The following is a 24357-nucleotide window of genomic DNA, read 5'->3' as shown; positions in this document are numbered from 1 at the left end:
TTTATGTTGGTGGATTCTGAATAGCCTTCAATGTTTTTGTCATTCATCAGTCGAGAAAAAAAAAACTGTTCTGAAAATGAATCCAACGATTTTGGTCCTCTGTGTCCATATTGTTATAGTTATGGTGTGGACTTCACTATTCTCTTTTCAAAGATAAAAAAAAAAAAGTTATGGTTATCGTTGTTGTTGTGAATGGGCCTTAAATTCACCATGAAATAAAAATGGCAATTCTAATTTTTTTTATGGAATATTATTATAATGTTTATTATAAATTATTTATCCATGCATATTTTTAAATTAAATTCACATGCAATCGTAATCTTTAATTAAAATAACTTCCCCTCCCTCTTGCAGCGAAATCTCTTCGTGAGGGCGGGACAACCTGTCAATTACGAGATCCACCAATAGCAAACCATGACCATCCAATCAATTCCTGATGGACAAAATCAAGTCCCGCCCTAATCTTTTTTTTTTTTTTTTTTTTTTTAAGACGCCAGATATACGTCACAATAAAACAAAAAACAACAACACAACTTCTGTTTCCTGCCTTGGCTATAATAACATATTGAACATTTCAATCATATTACCCAGGGGGAAAGTATTTTTATTGTATTCCCTTTTTATCCACAGTAATATCCTCCTGAGACCCAGAAAAAAATATGTTTTGAATTTAGTTTTTTTTCCATGTCATCACATTGTTTAGAGCATAATAAACAAATGGTAAAAAAACATTTTTGAAAATGATATTTTATTCATATGTTATGCTATGTCCTCTGTAGTGGACACCAGGGCTCAGTTGTTTAAAAAATAAAATGACATGAAATTATATGTATAGGCAAAAACAATGGGAATTTTTTTTCAATCACCAATAAATGTTGGGGTTTCAAGATTTATTTTAACTAAAATTTGTATAAAGATGATTCTCAACTATGTTATGAAAGATATAATGGAATGAATTGATACACCATTATACTTTATGCAATATGTGGGTAAAATGGCCATAAATTAATATTCCCATTTAATGAAATGTATCTATACACTGTATATAATTTGCACATTAATGTGTTCTTGGAGCAACATTAATGAAAAAAGAAGTGTAATAATTGGAGTAATAATTAGAATCATTTTAATAATAATATCTAATATTTCATAGGAATATTGATGTATAACTCATTTCCATATTCACTTGTTGTGTCTCCCAAAATGCCTGATAAACATGATTTAACGTTTTCCTGAGATGTTGGTTTATGAAATACAATTTGAAAAGTAGTCCGATTTAAATTATAATTACAATATATTATCATATTTCCATTAGAGTGCTATATTTGATCACTAAATTAATGTCAGACATTTTTAAAGACCAAGGATAAGTTGTTTTCATGGTGAAACCTCCAAACATTTGGTATCTCTGAAAAGTCCTGAATGTGCTCTTTACAGGACATGTATGGTGTCAGAGAAATTCACTAAAATATAGCCTAATGTCCACTAGAGTGGACCTAAGTCTATCCTGGGTCCCAGGAGGACATTAAAATAGGCCTACAATAGCAAGCCATAACAAAATGATGCTTTTTTAGATTTAATTTGTAGAATACACAAACATTATTATAGGCCTGTGACTTTTGACTCAGAACTCTAATACAGTTTATATACAAAAACCTACCAGGTGTTTTCACATAAAAGTAAAAGCAATTGTTTTCTAACCCTCAATAGCCTACTCGCACCACCTTGTGGCCTAAAACAGGTTCAATTTCTGAACAATGTAAACAAAATGACAGCAAAAGTATTGACAGTTCCGTTTAAGCAAAGTATGTAAATTTTAGTTATCGTCATTCATCTCTTTTATATCATTCAAGCCAACGGTCATGCAAAAGGATATTTGATGTGTTTGTTTTGAGACTTTTCAGTTCATGAAACTCACCGGCGGGAACATCAGCGTCACGGGAGCGAGCACGTCTAAGCTCCGCCTTCTCCTCAACTTTGTTGTCTCTGCGGACGCGCGCCAGATCGGATCACTCGACTCGCAGCATCTTTCTGAAGGACATGACTAGACTAAACGGACAGAGAATGGATGCAAACGTCGTGGTACTCGGCACAGACAATGTTGGAAAATCTGGTAAGTTTTTTTTATTATTATATACTATAATATACATCCATAAAATGCATTTCATTTTCTTTAGTCATCTTTTGTAACTTTTTTAACATCTTGCCATATAACTAAGCAAATGCTCATACAAGTTTGTTTTGTAGCACTTATCGTCCGATTCCTGACTCGTAGATTCATCGGGGAATATGGGGATATTGGTATGTTGCCCTATTCACTAATACATTACCTTTAACATTTTTTTACATTTTTACTAACTTCTATGCTTTCTCCACAGAGTCCCTTTACACTCACAATGTCGTTGTGGATGGACGAGAGCAAACTCTGAATATATGGGATGCACCATATTCACAGGTGATTCAGTGTTTCAGAAACTGTTGTAAACATTCAAGTTAACTTTTTTGTCAACTATTTAATCTTTTCAGATACCCCCAGTGAAGAAAACAGAATAAACCTCTAAGATGACGTGCTGGTCTTAGCCGGCCTAGTTTGGTCCGGACCAAAAAATAAATCAATTTAGTCCTGGTCTGCTTAACGCTCACATTGGCATTTTAACACCAAAACTAAAGATACAGAACCTAAAGGCATTAGGATATTCACAACCTGATTGGTCGGCTTTAATTACGTATATTTCATGACGGTCTTGACGGAACTTACCAAACATCCAAAACAATGTGTGCTGGGCTAAATGCGCTCGTTGTATTTGTGTAGCCTACATATGATGGTATTTAACCAGCTGATAACTCGTCAAGGGTATAGGCATCAGAACCGAATCTCCTCGCTGATGGAGGGATTCCAGCCACTGTTTTAAATTCTTTACACATTTTATTAGCTCTTCACAAGTTAGCATGGTCAAAATACCATCATATGTAGGCTAGACACATACAACAAGCGCATTTAGCCCAGCACACAGCATTGTTTTGGATGTTTGAGAAGTTCCATCTCAAAATTGGTGACCTTATTTCTTGGTCCGGAGCAAATTAACCAAGCGAACCAAACTACAAGTGTGAACACACTCTTAGAAGTAGTTAGGATCTTGTCAGGCTAGGGAAACCATTTTAAACCAGCTAAGACCATCAATTCAGATTAGGCTGGTTTCTACTGTTATCTACTGTTAGTCAATAAAAAATCATAAATAAACCATCTGAAATGTTGAATAAATATGTGGTGGTTGTCTTCTCATCAGGACCTGTCCTTCGAATCCTTGATGTGTGAGAAAAGAGTCCAGTGGGCAGATGGCTTTGTGCTGGTCTACAGCATCTGTGACCGAGCCAGTTTCAACGCAGTCTCCAGACTCATCCAAACAATCAAAACCGCTAAGGACTTTCTGGGCTTTGAGAAGATGCCCATAGTTATTGTGGGAAACAAGAGAGACCTGCACCATCGCCGTACGGTCCTCAGCGAGGAGGGCAGGCTGCTGGCGCTCTCTGCCGACTGTCAGTTTTATGAGGTCTCGGCTGCTGAGAACTACCACAGCGTCCTCATGGTTTTCCACGGGCTGGTGGATCGCATCAGGGAGTCCAGGGTGTCTGTGAAAAAGTTAGCAGGCATCAAGGGCATTGTGAAGAGCATGTCTGCAGTGTTCACCCGCAAGCGAACGGATTCGTTGTGAAGCTGGCGAGAGCTCTGGAAATAAAGCTTACTAAATGTGGTCTGATACGACCTATTTTAAACCATCAAGAGGGACGAACTATTGCTGTGGCTCCTATGAGAGTCCGGGATCTCTCACATGACTACAGCTGGACCTTCCACAATGAGATTGTCTTAGTTTGTCTGCTAAACTGATGGCATCCATTGAGAATGTGTTGAAGGTGGAGAGTTCTCAATACAATGCTTAAGATGCTATGTGGTAGCAGATTATAGCAATCAAAAGTGGAGTTAATATTCCATAGTATGATCTCATTTGCTTACTTTAAGCAGGAAAGATTTCAGTGCTTCTGCAAATAATCACGACGAGTGTTGAAAACAGGTAAAAACACTCTGGTGATGACGGCCGTGGGAGTCATTCATGATTCAATGCTGTGTTCTAAAAATATAAGCAGACGCAAGACGACAATGTCTTCTGCTACATTTATCAAATACATAAGTCTCCCACAGTATTATCATTCCGAGGAGTTGTCGTCAGCTCAAGGTCGTTTTGATGATTGCATTCAGATAACAGCACAATGTGTTTTTTTCCCAGCTTATTTTCTGAGGCTGGTCAAGTGCTTTATGAAGAACAGACCACACTGTGTAATTGTGCTACAAAATATAATAAATCACATAAAGACTTGAATGCCAATGCACAGAGCAATCATCAGCATATGAATATGCTGTTTTTGTATTGAATACATTGTTACACCAAAATCATGTATTCGATTTCAAAGTATGTTAACTTCAGTGGATGAAAGATTGCCAATAGAAATATAAAGTGAAACAAATGGAGTGAATACATGGTGTGCAACTGACAGATAAATGTGTATTTATTTGTCATATATTTATAGACCACATAGACATTACAAGTATGCATGTAAACATTTTGATCTGCTCTTTCATTCTGATATAATGACTAAAGAGGATTAGCTCAGCAAATGTTGTAATTATTCCTGTTATTCATATTAAAATATGGAAAAAGTCAGGCTCAAAACAGTCACAGGCTATTCTCTTCAATTATTATGCTGTATGTGTTGCATAAATCATCTAAAAGAACTGAATAACCTTTGCTGTAATGGTTTGCTGTAACTGTCATTACATAAAAACTGAGGACTTTTTCATCGAGCACATTGTCCACTCAAAAACTAATAGAGGCAGTGACATGGCAACAACAACAACAACAAAAAATTATTATGACAAATAATTTATACTGGTACTTAATGAGTCACAACTGTGCAGTTTTTGTTTAATGAACCTGTTGTGTAATGATAAAATCTCATTCCTCACATCTTGGTTTTGCAAGGGAATCTTTTGGAAAAAATGTATGATCACCAATTGCTGTGACTGTTGATACAATAAAATATCATTGAAAATTAGTCTGGATTTGCCCTGTGTCATTAATGATATCTCTGCAATTACAGTTAGTATTATATAATCAGTCACAAATAATGCAAAACATTTGTATATTCCTTACAACACACATTTTATTATTACTAAAGATATTTCTCTTAGCTACACTATAGCTAAAAGTTTGAGGTCAGGAAGATTTTTTGTTATTGAAAAATCAATATTTTAATTTAGTAAGGATGCATTAAAATGATCAAAAGTTTCAGTAAAGGCATATATAATGTTTTAAAATATTATCATTTTAAAATAAACGCTATTCTATTGACCGTCATTTAAAGACTCCTGAACAAAAGCACGGTTTCTACAGAAATATGAAGCAGCACAACTGTTTTCAACATTGATAATAAAAAAAAGTATAGTAAAATCTTACTGACCGCAAACTTTTAAACAATAGTACTGTATATTAGTTTTCCAGAATGATTTATGTGCACAACAAAATACATTTGCTTTATTATAGAAAATAAATGCAAAAACGGTTCAGAGCCTCCACATGTATAACTAGGTCACTGACTTGAGACTTTAAAAACCATCGCTCCATTCTCACTCGCCGTTCCTGCCGTTCGGCACTGTGTGAATGTTAGAAGAGGAGGAGGAGATCTTGGTGTAATCTGTCAGACTCTTCCTAGAGGATCAGTGGTTGGAGGATTTCTTGTTGCTACCCCCAAGAACTACTTTCTGCTGCATAGGAATCTGCTTTATTAACTTCTTCTTCAGCTGACGGGTTTCCTCCGATATCTCTTTGGGCTCTTTAGTCTTAAGAGGTGGCATTTCAGAGTTGTCACTGGGACTGTGCATGTGGTCTCCTAAACTGGACTCCAGCGCCAGGGAGCCACTCAGACATTCTTCTGCTCCATCTTTCCCAGCCAGTTGGGAACCTCCTGGCTTGGAAGATCGCCTAGGAATCTGTTATGAAAGAAAACAAAAGCCATTCTTTAGTTTTCCACATGTGAAGGATCTCAAAGGTAGCAGAGATTATGGAATTTGGCCGTCAATTACTGTTCATTCACATGAACGCATGAGTAGTAAAAAATATGCAAATGTCCTAGAGCTGTACAGCTGAAATGAAAAACATATTCTTTGTCAGACATTAATGATAATGAAAGCCAAAGAGTTGTACTGTACTTCACAATGAGGACTTGTATGTGGAATATTGTGGAATAATAGCTTTGTTTTCAATGGCTAGGCCTAAATGCGGTTGGCCTGTCTCTTTTACTAGTTTCAAACACAAAATCATTTTTGACTATAACACTGTAAACCTAGTATTTGGGGAATAACGATTCTCTAAAATACAAAAAGTCCCTGAAAATACCATCAGGAAGGAACAAGTCACACAACATCTCCCCATATGTGGACTGACAGCCAGCTGCTCTAGGGCAGAGTAACTTTGGTGCCAGACCTATTGGAGTCTCCTCTTTTTGTCTTGCTATTTTATGGGATCCCAAACAGTCCCAGGCCAGGGGTTAATTAGGGAGGGATGGGTCTGTCTGTGGCCAATTACAACTCTCTGTCACGTTCCCTGACCTCCATTGCCTCCAAAGTCTAAGTGACTGAGCTCTGAGCAACAGTGAAGGCTTAAGATCCACCTCATTAAAGGAATAGTTCACCCAAAAATGAAACTTCTGTCAATATTTATTTCACCTTCAAGTTGTTCCAAACCTGTAGGACTTTCTTCTTTCTACTTGTGTAAAGAGATATCGGAAAACATTAAAGAAAACACAGCCAAATATAATCAAAAAGAAAATGCAAAAAGAAAAAGGTATAAAGACAAGGCAAAGTATTATGGCACAGGGGCCTAACTGGCAAGGTTCTGGTAAAGAAATTGGAACAGCAAACCAAGTAAAAAAAAAAAAAAAAAAAAAAAAATCGTACACTAGGCAAAGGTTTATGGCACAGCGCCTAAATGAGTGGTTCTGGCACAAAAATTGGAAAAGAAAGGCCAAAGAAAGTTTTTGTGAAATGATCTGTAGCCAGGCAGAGAAGAGCACCTTATCTACTGCTAGAACGTGAAGTAACGTGTGGCCTCGGCGCTCTTCGCTCTTAACACTGTGGTGCTATCAGAAATCTTCCACTCCAGACTTTCCACTCAGTTAAACTCACCCAGATCCTTATAAAACACGCAGACGCAAGCGTCAACGTATCTCTCCCTCTCACTTCTACAGATAGCTCATGAACAAAAACAACAACAGACAAAACAACCCAGATCTCTATAGAATGATAAGATCATCTGTAAGACATGACTCACTTCTCAGTCTACACACATTTTTAAAACAACATATGTGTAACAAAGATACCAAGGCAATCAAGTGTTCCCAAAACTCTCTAAATGTGTTTTAATACAACGCTAAAGCAAAATCAATGCATTTTGCTAGTTAATTACTGGGGAAAGGATTAAAAACCAGAATTTTTGTTTTGTTTTGTGAATTTTAGGTTTCAGGTAAGGGATAAGGGATATTAATTACTCATCCTCATGTCGTTCCACACCCGTAAGAACTTTGTTCATCTTTAGAACACAAATGAAGATATGTTTGATGAAATCCGAGAGCTTTCAGTCCCTCCATCAGACCTCCAAGGTCCAGACGATAAGAAAGATATAATTAAGGTAATCCATGTGCCTCCAGTGGTTTAACCTCAATTTTAGGAAGCAACACAAGTGTTCTGTTCGCACAAAAAACATAATTTACCACTTTATTTGTGAAAATATTGACCTGCGATCCAGTAGGGGGAGCACAACAAAGCATGCGTGTTGTGTTGACTCGAGACCGGAAATTGTTACGTGAACACTCTTTTGGATAGTATTATTTTGTCAAAATAAATTTTTCAAACAAAGCACTTGTTTTGCACCTCTCTGTGCGGGCCTCAAACCCAGGTCTCCGACATGGGAAGCGGGCGCTCTAACAAAGAGGCTAAAGACCACAGTGTCTAACATCTGTCACTACAGCACCTCTTGAGATCAGGGGAGTGAGGTTTACTCCCACAACTCTCACTAGCTGGCCTCTGTTACACATGCTACGTAGAAAATGACAACACAAGAACGCCTGGCCAATGAAAACATAAACCAGGCACTCGAGACAAGAGCACACACAAGACAAGAGCACACAGCGAGTGAATGAACACTCAATCCGTGCCTCGCAACAAGAGACAAAACATGGAGCATGAATGTCCGAACCCCAACACTGAACCGAACCCGAGCTAGATAGAAGTGTCAGGATCCGAACATACAACGTATTACACTGACAAAAGAGCGCACGGTTCAAGCTAACTCTGAACCGCAAACACAAAACGACAATACAGTTGAGAGTCAGGGCTCTGTTACCAATCTGAGAATAAACCAGACTGAAGTGATCGAATCCTGACATTATGCAACTGCACTCACAAGCATTGAGTCAAATTGCCTGTGTGCAATTCGCTGTGTGACAGACGTCATCTTCCAGCTGCTTTCTGGGTATTGTGATGTAATCGACACCTCTGTGCCCAGTCTTTTCACTTCACATGTTTGTGCAAACGGTCTGTGGCTAATTACAATATCAGACCTTGTTTCCCAGAAGCAACCAGTAGGGTTTGTACTGGTGGACATCTTCCAACAAGACTCGCCTGCTGTTTTTCAAGGAATCCCAGACCAATATGGCAAGAAGAGCGATGGGGAACTTTGAATGATTCATTACGTTTCTCTCTGATCTCATCTGGTATACACATTGTCACATATTTTGATGTCAGTGCGAGCTGCTTTTAGTTAAAACACATCAAACATGAGTTTTAGTCAGTGACTAGCCTTAAACCGTGTCTGTGAAACTAGGGAGTCTTTGTATAATATATTTTGCAGTGACAGAAAGCCAACTGTGCAATTATTCAAAATATGAATGATAAAGAATGAGAATGTATTGCAATAAATATTTTATGGCTGAATTCATTTTAACATTTCAGTTTGACCTGCATTAGAGCAGTTACATAAACATAAAAAAGACTTCATTATCGTCAAAATAAAATCAATTCTGCTTAAGCTCAGGGAAGCTTGACACTAAAATCAAATTTGTTCTATTAATTCTATATTCTTTTTATTTGTATTATTTTCTTAATGAAGATTTTTTAGTAAGTCTCTTATGCTCACCAATGCTATATTTATTTGATTAGAAGTACAGTAATAAACAGTTATATTATGAAATATTATTACAATTTTAAATACCTGTTTGATATCTTAATATTTTATAAAATGTAATTTATTCCTGTGATGCAAAGCTGAATCATTACTCCAGTCTTCAGTGTCGCATGATCCTTCAAAAATCATTCTAATTTGCTGTTTTGGTCAATAAACTTTTATTATTGTTATCAGTGTTAAAAATAGTTGAGCTGCTGTTAATATTTCAATGAAAGCATAAGCATAAACTTGACTTATGGTTAGGCCGAGGACAGTTAGACAATGCCAGAACGTCATTCGTACACCCCAATTCCCCGAATAACATCCGTCCACGTTTGACAAGTCACCAAAAGAACATCCAAGAACGCACTGATTAGTCACGATTTAAATTATGTGTCTCCACGTCAACTGACTTCTCGGATATGTGGTTATCTGGCATTGTCATTACCTACATGTTTGCCATGGACTCTATAGAAAAAATAATAATAACTGATGAATGGATAACACTGAAGATAACTGACAACAAAAGAGATTAGCTTCTTATAAAAGCAATTTTCTTTTTAATATTAATATTTACCAGACCACGGAGAGTCTGATTTTAAAGTAAATAAGTCAATATGAAAGTCAGTATATACAAATTTCACAGTGTGCCCTCATGATATTTAAAATATGAAATACCATTGAGGGCACACTGTGACAATCTTACATTGATTTTCACATAAAGACTTTGTCAAGCTTTGCGGGAGTCTGGAATGTGTGAACTATAAAACACTCGGCACTTAAGTGGACCCTCTTGCAAAAAAATAAAAAATGACAAAGAATTAAGTTACAGTGCTATGCATAAGTTTAGACACCCATGCTAAAGTTGACTAAAAAGAGGAATAAAAAAATCATCTTTTGGAAATCGAACTTAATGCCTTAATTTAAATAAAATAGGAATGGAATTAAAATAGCCCCACATCATCACATAGCCTTCACCATACCTAGAGATTGGCATGGAGTACTTTCCATAAGATCATCTCTCAATGCAAATCAAACCAGCTATTAGGCTAACTGAAATAAAACCATGCCAATCTCTAGGTATGGTGAAGGCTATGTGATGATGTGGGGCTATTTTAATTCCAAAGGCCAAGGGAACTTTATCAGGATGCATAGTATCCTGGATCCATGAAGTAACTGGCCTTTAAAAATAAAAATCTGCCTGCCTCTATGGGAATTTAACATTGGGGTGTCCAAACTTATGCACCCTGTATTTTAAGGAAGAACATTTATTTATTTACGATACATTATTCATTCACAAAGAAAATTGGTGCCCTTAAAGGTTGGATTTTTCCTATTTTTTTAAATTAAGGCATTAAGTTCAATTTCCAAAAGATGATTTTTTATTCCTCTTTTTAGTCAACTTTACTATGGGTGTCTAAACTTATGCATAGCACTGTAACTGTTCAAAAATTCCAGTAATCCAATATCCCTGTGCCATTCCTGAGATCTCCAGTGGAGCCTAAAAAGGCCAGTGGCCGATCTGATTTCCAAACATATTTCTAAACATGGCCCTTAGACTTGTTATGCAATGCACGTTGCACCAAATTAAAACTTCAGTATCTCATAGTAATTACAAATGCTCATAATCTACAAACACTAGTGTTTTAATATAAATAATTACATATAAAATTTATAATAATAATAATAATAATAAAAACAATAAATGCACACTACAGTTTATAAGATTGGGGTTGGTAAGACTGAAAGTCTCTTGCTCACCAAGGCTGCATTTATTTGATTTTAAAAATTGTCACATTCAGTTCAGTTTAGTTTTGTTCACGGACTTTCAGCGTGTTTCTTTGTTCAGTTTCCCCTACTCGTCTGTCTCCTTGGTTACCGTCATTATTAATTGTGTAATGTGCGTCAGCTGTGTTTAGTGGTTATCCTTGTAGTGTTCACTACTCGAGTTGTTCCTTCTCCTGCACTCCTTGTCCGGTCACTGTAATATCTACTGTCGTGTTAACGTGTGTTTCCCTGCTTGTTAGCTGATTCTTGAGTGTTATTATTATTTCATCTTCAGCCTGTTCCTGAGTACACCACAGTTACAGTATAATAATAACAACTGTTTTCTATTTTAAAATGTAATTTATTCCTGTGATGGAAAAGCTGAATTTTCAGCATCATTACCCCAGTCTTCAGTGTCACATGATCTTTCAGAAATCATTCTGGTTTGGTGCTCAACAAAAATTTCTGATTATTATCAATGTTGAAAACTGTGAAACTGAAATTGATCAATTTAATACAGTGGTTCTCAACTCCAGTCCTCGGGACCCACTGCTCTGCACATTTTGTATGTCTCCCTTATTTAACACACCTGAACCAGATCATCAGCTTGTCAGGAGAGACTCCATGAACTGAACTGAGTGTGTCAGATAAGAGAGAGACATACAAAATGTGCAGAGCAACGGGTCCCGAGGACTGGAGTTGAGAACCACTGATGTAATACATTCTTGCTGAATAAAAGTATGCATTTCTTTAAAAAAAAAAAATTTACTGACCCTATTTTGAATAGTAAATAAAATAAATTAAAAAAAAGAAAGAAACTAAAATAAATAACCTGTTATTCAATTACTACTTACATTTAAAGCATTATTAAAAGTTGTTAAACCCAGACAGGAACACTCTCAGAAAAAAAGGTACAAAAGCTGTCACTGGGACAGTACCCTTCAAAAAGGCTCTAAAAATGTACCATTTAGATACTAATATGTACACTTTTGGAACTAATATGTACACTTTTGGTACCAATATGTACCTTTGAGGGACTAATATGCACTCTTTAGGTACAAAAGTGTACCTTTTGAAAAGGTACAGCCACAGTGACAGCTTTTGTACCTTTTTTTCTGAGAGTGAACAGTAGCCCCTCGTCTGCCTGCAAAAATAGTCAGATCAGATCTATAATCTAGACTCGTCTGTTTTTGATTAAATCCTTATGTGTGCATCTCCTCTTCACACAATACTTCACAAATGGGTCGAAAACATGTCTGCACACGTGCTTGTGCTGCGCCGGGTGCCCTGTCTTCTCAAAGAAAGTAAAACTTAACCCGCTAGACAATAAACTATAAAATAGGATTAAAATGTATCAATTCAATTTCACCAATTATTGAACTATAGACTTAAAGTGCTCCTATTATGCTTTTTCAGATATTATCTTCCATGCAGTGAGTTACATAGCTGTTTGCAAATGTAAAATGTCTGCAAAATTCAAAGTGCATGTCTCCTGAAAGAAAGAACCGATTCCTGACGAAAACATTTCTGGAGCTTTATAAGGAAACAGCCAAGCGACTACAATTATTAAGATTACATTTATTTCCATTATTTCACTATTTCTAGTAGCCTATTTGTAAAAGCTTTACATTTTTAGTTCAATTTTGTTATTAGCAATTCATTTTATTTGACCTGTGAAGCAGATTTGCGTGACAGCATTAAAGTTTCTTAAGGGTCAAGAACATTTTTCTAATGGCATTATTCTCTCACTAATAAATCTCTCAATGAGTAAAACTGGCTGTGTCTATTGTCCGTGGTTCAATAGGGAATAGGGTACTCTTGTAATTAAGTAGCAGTGGCTGGGACAGAAAATAAGCTCCTCCCGAGAAAGTTCGAGTTTACGGACCAGTTGCCATGACAGCAACTCCGGGATGAGCTTCGAAGAGCCCAACAATCATGTAAAATCATCAACCGTAAAATCCAGATAACTGAATAATCCAAGTACGATATTGTACTGTATTTCGGCTACTCGACTAATCAAATTTGAGAACTATGCTTAAATTCGGCTCTGTGAAGTAAAATGACTAACTTCTTAAATTATGAACCTCTTTAATTAACTTTTAAATAATTCAATGCCGCTCTCAGTCTAGACAGAATCCATGAAGGAAATATTCCCCTGCTATGCAGAGCTGTGTGTGTGATCACAGCAGGCGTTGGTGATGATGAGGTTGAGGTGTGTGTGTTTGTTTGTGTCTGTATGTATTAAAGAAGGTCCATTCACATGTGAAGAGTCCACGTGAACTAGATTTCAGACGTGTCAAAGCACGTGAGGAGCCAAATCAAATCAAACCTGAAGACTCACTCACCAGCCCATAATAAGAAAGGTTGTGCAGCGCTCGCTCCCTGACTGCGCCAAAGGAACCCAGGACTATGTTGACTCCATCCTTAGCCAAGTTGAAACTGGTTTGAGGGGTTCTCTTTACATTACCCAATACAGATTCATTGACTTTAAGTAACTGCTGCCCTAATCCACGGACCAGACTCGGCAGCTCATTACTCTGCAAGAAAAAATAGCATCTTAATATAGGTGTGCAAGGATGATTAAGCAAACAAACAATCCAACATTTTTCTTACGCTTTTATGGAGATCTGTTTATTACTCTCCAAATGTATAGTAAAAATAATATAATATACCACAGAATGGTTTCCTGCCAGGACTGCAAATGAAAGTGTTATGTAATATTGCTTAAATCTCCATGCCCATCAATAAAAATGACCATTGACAATGCATTTTTAAAGGTGTGGTGACATTGGTAAAAAAGGTCCACAGTCCATTGTCAATAGTGTAGCGGTGTATGAAGCACTGCTCACACAGTAGTCACTTTCAAAGCGAGTGTAAATGTCTGCATTATCATATATGTATTAAATATCAAACACACTGAACTGCATCAATAAGCTCTTCTTTTACCTGACAAACTTCAATTCTTAATACATATATGATAATGCAGACATTTACACTCGCTTACATTTTAAGAGAGAGAACATTATGTGAAAAGATTACTTTGTTAGAGGCTATCTTTAACACAAACCCATTCTAAACAGCACGTCGCTGTGTGCATCGGTCCATGTCCATGTGAAATATCAGTCATAATCAATAAACGTAATCTCTTATGCTTTTTGTATCAATATTTATTTATTGATCCTTATTCATTTCATTTCCAATACAGTTTCTGAATGTTACATATAAAAACACTTATGCTATTCAAGTATCGTATTTAATGGAAACTTATTTTTACCGTTAGTAACGTGAGGCAAAATAATGAAGGATAAACTGAAATTCACAGCATTTCAACACAACATCTGCTCACGTATTTGAAGGCTGCTATTGGATAACCGAGGCTAAACGTCATATTATGCGACTACGCATTACTTTACGGAGAGCTTACGACCTACTAGCTACGTTCTGCCTTACGAACAAATGGTGCAACGGAATAAAGTTCAGAGTTAGTTACAAACTAGCTAGTAGTTACTAAGCCTCTAGTGTGGACTTTACGTTCCAATTTAAGAAAGAACTTACGAACGGCTGGTGCAACCCTACCCTGATTGCACAGATTCCTATTAAAATGACCTTTTAAAAAGTTTCACCGGCAACATTTACAATGGTAAATGTGACCGCACCTTAAAGGGATACTCCACTTTTTTGGAAATCAAACACTCATTTTACAACTCCCCCAGAGTTAAACAGTTGAGTTTTACCGTTTTCGAATCCATTCAGCCGATCTCCGGGTCTGGCGGTACCACTTTTAGCATAGCTTAGCATAGATCATTGAATCGGACAGGACCATTAGCATCTCTCTCAAAAAAATGACCAAAGAGTTTCGATATTTTTCCTATTTAAAACTTGACTCTTCTGTAGTTACATCGTGTACTAAGACCGACGGAAAATGAAAAGTTGCGATTTTCTAGGCTGATATGGCTAGGAACTATACTCTCATTCCTGCGTAATAATCAAGAAACTTTGCTGCCGTACCATGAGTCCAGCAGGCGTAATGATATGAAGCAGCGCCTGAAAATAGTCCCCAGCTCAGTAACTTCCAACGTGACCAGGACTAAGTTTGTCTAACCTATTAGACCTATTTCAGGCGCTGCGTTATTTACCTATTTTGATGCTAATGGTCTTGTCCGATTCAATGATCTATGCTAAGCTATGCTAAAAGTGATACCGCCAGACCCGGAGTTCGGCTGAATGGATTAGAAAACGGTAAAACTCAACTGTTTAAATCTGGGGGAGTTGTAAAATGAGCCTATTTCCAAAAAAAGTGGAGTATCCCTTTAAGACTATATATGCCTACACACTCAAACAAATAATCTAGGTCAAAGAGTGAAATTTAGAAGTTCAATGAGGCGTATGAATGTTTATGGTATAATCGCAGGACATAAATAGCTAGCCAGAAAATGTTTGGTTAAAATATTAAGAACTGAAGTGAAGCTAAAAAGGTCAATATTTGAAGTTTATGTAAGTGGCAAATATTTACAATCTTACATTACTAGAACTAGTGATGCTGAAAAGATCCACTTACCTGGAGCTTCTCGTGCTCATTACTGGTCATCTCCTCCTGAGGACCGTGCTGTTGCCCATCTTTCAGAAATGCTGCTATAGAGCTCGGGAGTCCTAGTATCACACCTCCTATAGTCTTCATTGTCTTCATGGTATATTCAACCTTAAAGAACACAAAATCAACATTTACACCACACACATCTTTTTTTGTTTGTTTATTGCTTATACATTTTTTAGTTTTAGTAAAGATGATAGATTTTGTATATACTTTAATGCAAATAAAATGCATGTGCCTGATTTACTGGGCTCTCTGTTTGAGTCTACTGGATTTGCAGTGTGTAGTAATTTGGTGTACTAAGTGTGCTAATTGAGCGAGCGGTATGCACAACTGTGGTTTCCAAAACGAGGGCCCTTAATTTGCTGTAGGCTGTGAAGAGTTGTACACTTCAAACACTTCAAAAGGAAGCATGTGCTCAACACTGAAGCCACGTTTTGTACTCGTTGGAAGGACAAACTAACACTTGAATACTGTTTGCTGCTTACCAGGGGACTCACGCCAGGGATCTGTGTGACCAGTTCCTGACCTTGACGTTTGGAGCGCTGGAGCTGTGCCGCGGTCTTCTCAAAGGCACGTCTGCAGATGGTGTCGGCCAGCGCTCTCAGCCTGCTGAAACTGGGACCTGATCCAACATCAGGCTCCTGCTCTCTCATACTCCCATCATCCTCTGCAAAAAATAAAATAAAAATCTTATGTGAGGACATAATAAGCGGAAGGGTGGTATTTATATTGCTTTCATGTTCTTTTATAGAGATTCAAACACACACATCTTATTCACTCACTCTCTGTGACTGCGAAAAGTACGGAAGCATATTGCATTCACTTGAGGAAAAAAAAATCTACTCTGTTTTTCTGAATTAATGAGTTAATTATCTCAGAATTACGAGATAATTTTTCATGGAAAAAAACTTTTTGCTCTGTTTTTCTGAATTAATGACTTAATTATCTCAAAATTATGAGATAATGTTTTTTTGAAATAAAAATATTTGCTCTGTTTTTCTGAATTAATGACTTAATTATCTCAGAATGATGAGATCATTTTTTTATAAATAAAAAGTTTTTATTCTGTTTTTCTGAATTAATGAGTTAATTATCTCAGAATTATGAGATAATTAAGTCATTAATTCAGAAAAACAGAGCAAATTTTTTTAAATAAAAAATTCTCATAATTCTGAGATAATTAACTCGTTAATTCAGAAAAACATAATAAAAACTTTTTATTTATGAAAAATTATCTCATAATTCTGAGATAATTAAGTCATTAATTCAGAAAAACAGAGCAAATATTTTTATTTCAAGAAAAAAATATCTCATAATTTTGAGATAATTAAGTCATTAATTCAGAAAAACAGAGCAAAAACTTTTTATTCATGAAAAATTATCTCGTAATTCTGAGATAATTAAGTCATTAATTCAGAAAAACAGAGCAAAAACGTTTTATTCATGAAAAATTATCTCGTAATTCTGAGATAATTAACTCGTTAATTCAGAAAAACAGAGCAAAAACTTTTTTTTTTCATGAAAAATTATCTCGTAATTCTGAGACAATTAACTCATTAATTCAGAAAAACAGAGTAGATTTTTTTTTTCTCATGTGAATGCAATACGCTTCCGTAGAAAAGGATCACAGAGCGCTTACAGTTCCTTTAAGCAGCAGAAATAAAACACAACAATGGAATGAACAGACAGAATAAGTTATTGAAAAGGTTTGGGTTCAGCAAGATTTGACATGTTTTTGAAAGAAGTCTCTTATGCTCACCAAGGCTGTATTTATTTTTGATCAAAACTACAGTAAAAACATGATGTAAATTTAAAATGACTGTTTTTTATTTAAAAATGTAATTGATTTCTGTGATGGCAAAGCTGAATATGCTGATTTTCTCAAGAAACATGTCTTATTATTATCAATGTTGAGAATGGATGTGCTGTTTAATATTTCTGTGGAAACCTTGATACCATTTAAAAGTTTGGGGTTAGTACTCAGTAAGATTATAAAAAGAAAAGTAAGAATGCATTAAATTGATCAAGTGTGGGCAAAGACATTTATAATGTTACAAAAGATTTCTGTTTCAAATACAGGTTGTTCATTGATCTTTCTATTTATCAAAGAATCCTAATAACACATTTGATATAATATTATTACTGTATGAAATAATATTATATATATTATTTAATAATATAACAATTATTAATAATTGAACATCAAATCAGCATATTAGAATGATTTCTGAAGGATCATGTGACAGTGAAGACTGGAGTAATGATGCTGAAAATTCAGCTTTGATCACAGGAATAAATTACATTTTAAAATATGTAATATAGAAACTGTTATTTCTACTTGTAATAATTTTTCACATTGCTACTGTTTTTACTGTATTTTAAATAATTACTAATTACTTAATTTTTGTCAACTATAACAATGCTATGATTTTATTCATGTTTTTTTTTTTCATATTTTCTTTTACACTGTTGCTTTTCCATGAATTGTTTTGTGCAGGCTTCACATTTTACCCGGTATGTGACAACACTGTAACAACTAGCACCAGTTTCCGATATAGTGGGGGAAATGAATTCCTCCGGGCTAGAAAATGACAAAAACAAAAAGATGGCGGGAGCACTAAATCTTCATGTCATAGATGATGTAAGGGTTAAAAAGAGAAATTCCTCAGGAAGCACTTCCTCTATGTAAACAGAACAAACATCACCCAATGTAATTATGACACATAACCAGTAAGCTCCAGGCTACAGAAGCATTCAGGCCTTCTCGCTCTATAACCAACACTAAATGCAATCCAATTCAATTTACAAAGGCAGACAAAACACACACTAAACAGATTCCCTCTGCTGAATGTACCATTAAACATGGCCCCAGAAAGACACAACCATGAAAACTGTTTTGGGATAGAAATAACCGGCAACGTGCTGATTCTTTAGGGCCTCGTGAGGAAGGAATTACCACATTTGACACACTTTTACAGACACTGATAAACAAAGGATAACCAAAAAGAGCTGTACACAGGAAACGTTTCTGTTTCTAAGCAATTAAAGGAATCATTGCCTCTGAGCAGAAAGGTGTCTAAAGCCGGGTTCACTGTTCGATTTTGGCTATGATTCGGCCATCTGAGACAAATTTTGAAAATCCTAAAAGATTTCTCTGATCCTGGGCCAAAAGCTGAAGTCTTTCACGCTTTTGGTGTGAAAGGTCCTTTAAATGTGCCAAAAGCTTTAAAAAACAAGCAAGCAAGCCAAGCCTAGGTGAGAAAAAGTAGAGCAAAAGTAATGGAATACAATATTTTCCATTAAAACGCAGACTTACTTTTTTCATAAAGAAATGCATAATTATAACGCATTACTTTTAAAAGTAACATCCCTTAACACTGGTCAGGAGCACATCTAATGCACACTTTGTCTTCAGAGAGGTGACAGTTCTCCTTTTCAGTCTTATTTTAATATTATGTACATACTATTATATTTTGAAACAGCTTTTATTGTTATATTTTAATTTTCAGTAATCACATACATGCATACATATATATATATACATATATATATATACACCATTTAGTAAGTGAAGTACAACAGGAAGAGTTGCTAAATTATGATGTGATGAAACACCCTCTTTAAAACATCCTATTGACAAATGATGCAATTTGAAGCCATGAATGTGAACACGTGCCTCCGGACACATCTCTGTAGAGGAACAGACACACGGTGGACGCTTAAAGATGAAATATTACAATAAATAGAGAGCAAAGAGGAAACAACACTACTGTATAGTAGTTCTTCCAGGCAATGAGTCACTAGACTAGATCAACACTTATTCAATCCAGAACTTTATATTAACTTTATCTGTGACTATGACTTGAAACACAACAACAGAGTCCACAACACAATAAAACATTTTTATATGACTATAGTTGATAGGAAAAATAGAATTGCAAAGACAATATTTACATTTAACAGAATAGACAAAATTGCTGAATGCATGGTTCAACTATGGAAGCATATTTCTGCCACATAAGAGAACAATGCTTTGGAGAATCGAAATTATGTCATCAAAGTAAAAATTTATGAGATAATTATGGCATAAAAAAGTTTATTTTTTTACTTTTTATGTTAGAAATTTGAGTCAACCACTTTTTGTCATTTTGTCATTGTTTCATAATAATGATTTACCAAAACAGTAATGACCTTCCATACAGACATGGTTCAATAATAGAGAGAAAAATATGTCTAAATGATAATGCACATATACAAAGTCATGTTCCAGGACTTTAACAATAACGTTTCGCTGACATCTAGTGTCTAGCTATAAAAGCACATGCACTTTGCCGCATTGAAATTATTTTATAAATATGATTTTCTTTTAATAAGCATATAACATTATTTGAATACCTGTCTCAGCTGAAGATTCAGGAAGGACATATTCGACCAGGTTCTCCGTCAGACTTAGAGCCCTGTTGGCTCTCTGCTCGGCCAGGTACACAAGCTTGCTGTTAAGGACATACTGTATGCCATCCCTTATGGCATTCTTGCTCTGCTGGTACCCAGTAGATACCTTGCCCAACACAACGTTAGAAGTTTGTTTGATCGGACAGGTGATACCATCTTTGGCGGTTTCCAGAGTTGAAGACATCAGTTCCTTGATATTTGCTGCCAGCTGTTGTGGGACAAGCAAACAAAGTACCGGCATTTTAAATGTCTGCCAACAGAAAGGGAATAGTTAACAACTTAGTGAGCAGTTTTAACCACATTACCTCAGTAGGCTGAGACTGCAAGGCCGGTACCTTCTCCTCCAGGCGGTCCAGTCCTCTGCAGGCCATTGAATTGGCTGCTACAACTATGAATAAAAAAAAAAAAAAAAAATGTGTTTTACATTTTATAACTTGAGAGTGAAACATTCAAACATAGGCTACTAACACATTTTTCATTATTGCAAGCATATGCTGATTCATTTAATGAAAATGGCTCTTTCAGATCTATGATTTTTTTGTTACTCCCAACAAAACCAACATATTTAGTTTAAATACTGTAGGCCTATCTATAACAGACAAATTTTGATAATGCTGCAGTTACATATACTGAATGTGGATTATACCAGACTACAAAATATCAAACCATTAGCTCACTACAAGAAGGAAATCACTGGTGAGTCAGAGTGCTAGTAACATGTAATTACGTCTCTCGGCAGATTAGTCTTGTGTAATGCTCAAGTTGGTCCTTGAAGAGTTCAAATATTTAACATTATTGCCCAATTATTGATCTGATCACAAACCAGAGTTCAGTTTTGCAATTCCAGTCTATAACCCTGGCTGCATTGCATTTCTCAACTTGTATTTGAATTCATGTAACAAATATTTTTGTTCAAAATACACAGGAGGGAAAAACAGGAAAAAATGAACAGCACTTATATTTATTAGTAGCGTATTGTTCAAGTTAAATAAATGATATGTTACTGTTATCTTTTAATATCAATTAAGATCACTATTAAATGTAAATGAATTTGTCAAGTAAGGGACATCCATGCAGTGCAATAAACAGGTCACTAAACTGATAGATTAACATTGACCTGAAAGCACAGCATCCACTATAGTGGACATGTCAGAAGACAGACTCTCCCCCACCGGAGCATCAATATCCACATTTTTAAGACCATTAAAGGCTCACCAGATTAATTATTTTGCAGGGTCTCACTAAAACAGACTTGATTGCAATACAAAAATAAGATATTATGCTGCTCGGTTTTAGTAGTGTGTTAAGACTGTCAAAATACACTTTTTTTTTTTTCTTCATATTATTTAACAAAAAAATTTAGGAGATATAGCCATTTAAACTGAATTGTTACACATTTTGCGTTCAGGTCTGTTTTGACCCGAAAGTGAACTGTGGCTTTACACATGAAATTATGCTGTTTTTTAACGTCTATTAGTTAGATTTGTCTCAAATTACTTCTGTAAAATGCATTTAGCTTCTTTCCTACACTCACACACATTTTTTCCTTCCTCTGGAGCTGCATTTCTGTTATAAACTACATGCTAGCGCATACACACACAATAATTCTGAAATTAAGATAAAATGACAAAAAAATAAAATAATAATCTTAATGTGTTTGTTCATAGACCAAGACTAAATTTAAAAAAGAAAAGAAAAGAAAAGAAAAGAAAAGAAAAGAAAAGAAAAGAAAAGAAAAGAAAAGAAAAGAAAAGAAAAGAAAAGAAAAGAAAAGAAAAAACACATTTCACTTTGCTGCCACCTACAGGTATTGATGAAACATTACAGAAAGAAAATGAGATTCAAACTGTTTTTCATCATCATTCATTCATTATATTCATTACATTTTATATGAATGTAAAAGAGTATGTAAAATGAATATATTTTGTTTGAAAATATGTCAGAGTAATAATGTTTGGTTACTAATATTACTATAACTATAATGTTATATGTTCTGATAAATTTCATGTAGGCTAATATATTATTCAAATAAAATATATTTTCTTGCATTGACCGTTTTATAAGCTTATGTTCCACCGGGTCCAAACAGACCTTGGGATGCAAAAGGTGTATAAAGTTTTTAATGCTTTAGGAGGATTAAACCAGTTTAATAGCATAATGACTTTTAATAATAATAATAATAATACAGAAGATTTGAAGACTTACGCTGGGGCTCCAGTAAATCGAGGGCAGGTTGCAAACTCCATACAGCCAAGCTGCCAGCCCTACTCACACCTTTCTCATACAGCCCACACACACACCTTATGATGGAATGAGACTGTTTCGTACTGATGTACGTCTTCTCAATGGATTCGACAGCAGCATTGACAGATCGAAGATTGAGGATTCGAAGAAATACATTCTGTAAGGAAAAACTTGTCATGCTTCTTGTTCACTTTTGCACTCTCACATGAAAAAGTGCATTACAACAGTACAATCATGCATATAAACGATATTTCTTATTTAGCTTTCTACCAGTTTGAATCCAGTTTAACTTTTTTAGCCCCTACCTTTTCATAGCTGCTGATAAACAGCAGTGACCCTCAAAAAGACATACACATGCATTCATATAAAAAAGTGAAAGACGATAACCTTAAGAAAGAAAAACTGAGCTATCAGCAGAAGGACACCGCCTGTCACAAATTTAAAACAGTACCTGATCACCGGTGTCCTTTTTTTCAGACGCCATCTCCAATAGTCTTCAATGAGCTAGTGAAATATGTGGAGAGAAACTTTAGCTGGTCTAATCCCACATGTACACAACTGTCTCGTGACAGAATTATTAGATCATGAGTAGGCTAAAGAATGTGTAGGTCTCACAGTAAAGCTCAGTATATAAGACTGACATTAACAAATCACAGTTCTACTCCGAGTCTGAAATGAACTACACCCACTGAACACTGGCAACCCTGTCATGATTTCAAAATCTCTCCCGAAATTATGCAAATGTGATTTTTATTGCTAAATCCCAAAGTCTGTATTTACCATGTCAAACTGAACTCAATTCAACAGATAGAAAAAAAAAAAAAAAAAAACTGGTCTCCACAGCCTTACCATGAAAACTATTTGAAGAGTTAACAAACCAGCCTAACAAGGCTAACTAAGACCAGCAGACCATCTTAAACTGGTTTAGGATGTTGTTGTTGTTGTTTTTTAGCAGGGTAAATGCAGTGGTCTACTATTTGATAGTGGGTTGCAAAGTCAAAGATGGCTGAAATGTGACCACCACAGGGCTACATTTCATGGAAATATGCAGCACGTTAAGCCTAAATATTAAGGTCATGTTAACACTAACTACTTTTTTACTCTCATGTTGCACGTTTTCCGCTAGTATGTTCTGTGATGTAATAACATCTAGAACCACTAGATGTCTCTGTTCCACAAACACCTGTTCCTTTCGCTATATAATTTTTGCCACTAGATGTCAGAGTTTCTCCAGCTTCTACAGCATTCACCCTCAAAATGAGCCAATTATACTATAAAACGATGGTTGAAGGTTTTTTTTTGGACATTAAAGGAATGTTTTCTATATTCGCTTTCTTGCATTTGAGATATTTTCACAAAGAGAAATGTTTATAGAGGCTGACAGTTGTGAGTGTAAATTGTCTTAAAAATAAAGTTTTGCCAAACAGATTCACATAAGTATGAGTGATTGATGTATTGGTGTATTCATAGCAGTGAAAAGCCTGTTGTAGACTGATTTTTCATGTGAAGGACTCGGGACATTTTCGATGAAAAGGATGTGACCTTTACGCGCGCTCCTGAGAACCTCTCTTCCATTCTTTGACACATGAAACTGCTTGTTGTTCAGGATAATGCCAAAAGATATATTCTGTACTGTATTATTAAAGGGATAGTTCACCCAAAAATGAAAATTAGCCCATGATTTACTCACCCTGAAGCCAGCCTATGTGTATATGACATTCTTCTTTCAGCCGAATACAATCAGAGTTATATTAATTGTCCTGGCTCTTCCAAGCTTGATAATGGGAGTGAATGGCATTTTTTTTTTAAATCATGGATGGATGCACTTTTATGGACTTCAAAACATAAACAGCCATTCATTTCCATTATAAAGCTTGGAAGAGCCAGGACCTTTTTTATTATAACTCTGATTTGTATTCGCCTGAAAGAAGAATGTCTCATAGCTACACCTAGGGTGGCTTGAGGGGGAGTAAATCATGGGCTAATTTTCATTTTTGGGTGAACAATCCCTTTAATGTGTAGCTATGC

The 24357-nt window shown here is 35.7% G+C and overlaps 2 protein-coding genes across 4 annotated transcripts in view; one reads left to right on the top strand and one right to left on the bottom strand.

Annotated features, from left to right (window-relative positions):
* Positions 1-1940: 1940 nt before the first annotated feature.
* Positions 1941-4574, top strand: LOC308694958 (ras-related and estrogen-regulated growth inhibitor-like protein). The gene is made up of 4 exons (XM_081372817.1): positions 1941-2113; positions 2248-2301; positions 2379-2455; positions 3288-4574. Exons 1-4 carry the CDS (start codon positions 2041-2043, stop codon positions 3711-3713), a joined length of 630 nt encoding a protein of 209 aa, XP_081228943.1. The 5' UTR covers positions 1941-2040; the 3' UTR covers positions 3714-4574.
* Positions 4541-24357, bottom strand: part of plin1 (perilipin 1) — a 36261-nt gene continuing 16444 nt past the window's right edge. Inside the window, exons 2-9 of one of the 3 annotated variants that reach the window (XM_081372813.1) lie at positions 22781-22833; positions 22291-22486; positions 20391-20473; positions 20029-20293; positions 16119-16300; positions 15598-15738; positions 13385-13576; positions 4541-6043 (exon numbers count right to left, since the gene is read on the bottom strand). In XM_081372813.1, the coding sequence (XP_081228939.1) occupies positions 5771-6043; positions 13385-13576; positions 15598-15738; positions 16119-16300; positions 20029-20293; positions 20391-20473; positions 22291-22486; positions 22781-22813 (1365 nt within the window). In that variant the 5' untranslated portion in view covers positions 22814-22833 and the 3' untranslated portion in view covers positions 4541-5770. Of the gene's footprint in view, positions 6044-13384; positions 13577-15597; positions 15739-16118; positions 16301-20028; positions 20294-20390; positions 20474-22290; positions 22487-22780; positions 23036-24357 lie in introns of those variants that run through there. The other 2 variants (XM_081372814.1, XM_081372815.1) reach the window with 2 other exon arrangements.

The sequence above is a fragment of the Scardinius erythrophthalmus genome (genome assembly GCF_964197995.2).
Source record: "Scardinius erythrophthalmus genome assembly, chromosome: 8".
NCBI lineage: Eukaryota > Metazoa > Chordata > Actinopteri > Cypriniformes > Leuciscidae > Scardinius > Scardinius erythrophthalmus.
The sequence above is the reverse complement of the archived record's forward strand: the minus strand, read 5'-3'. Positions and strand labels throughout refer to the sequence as shown.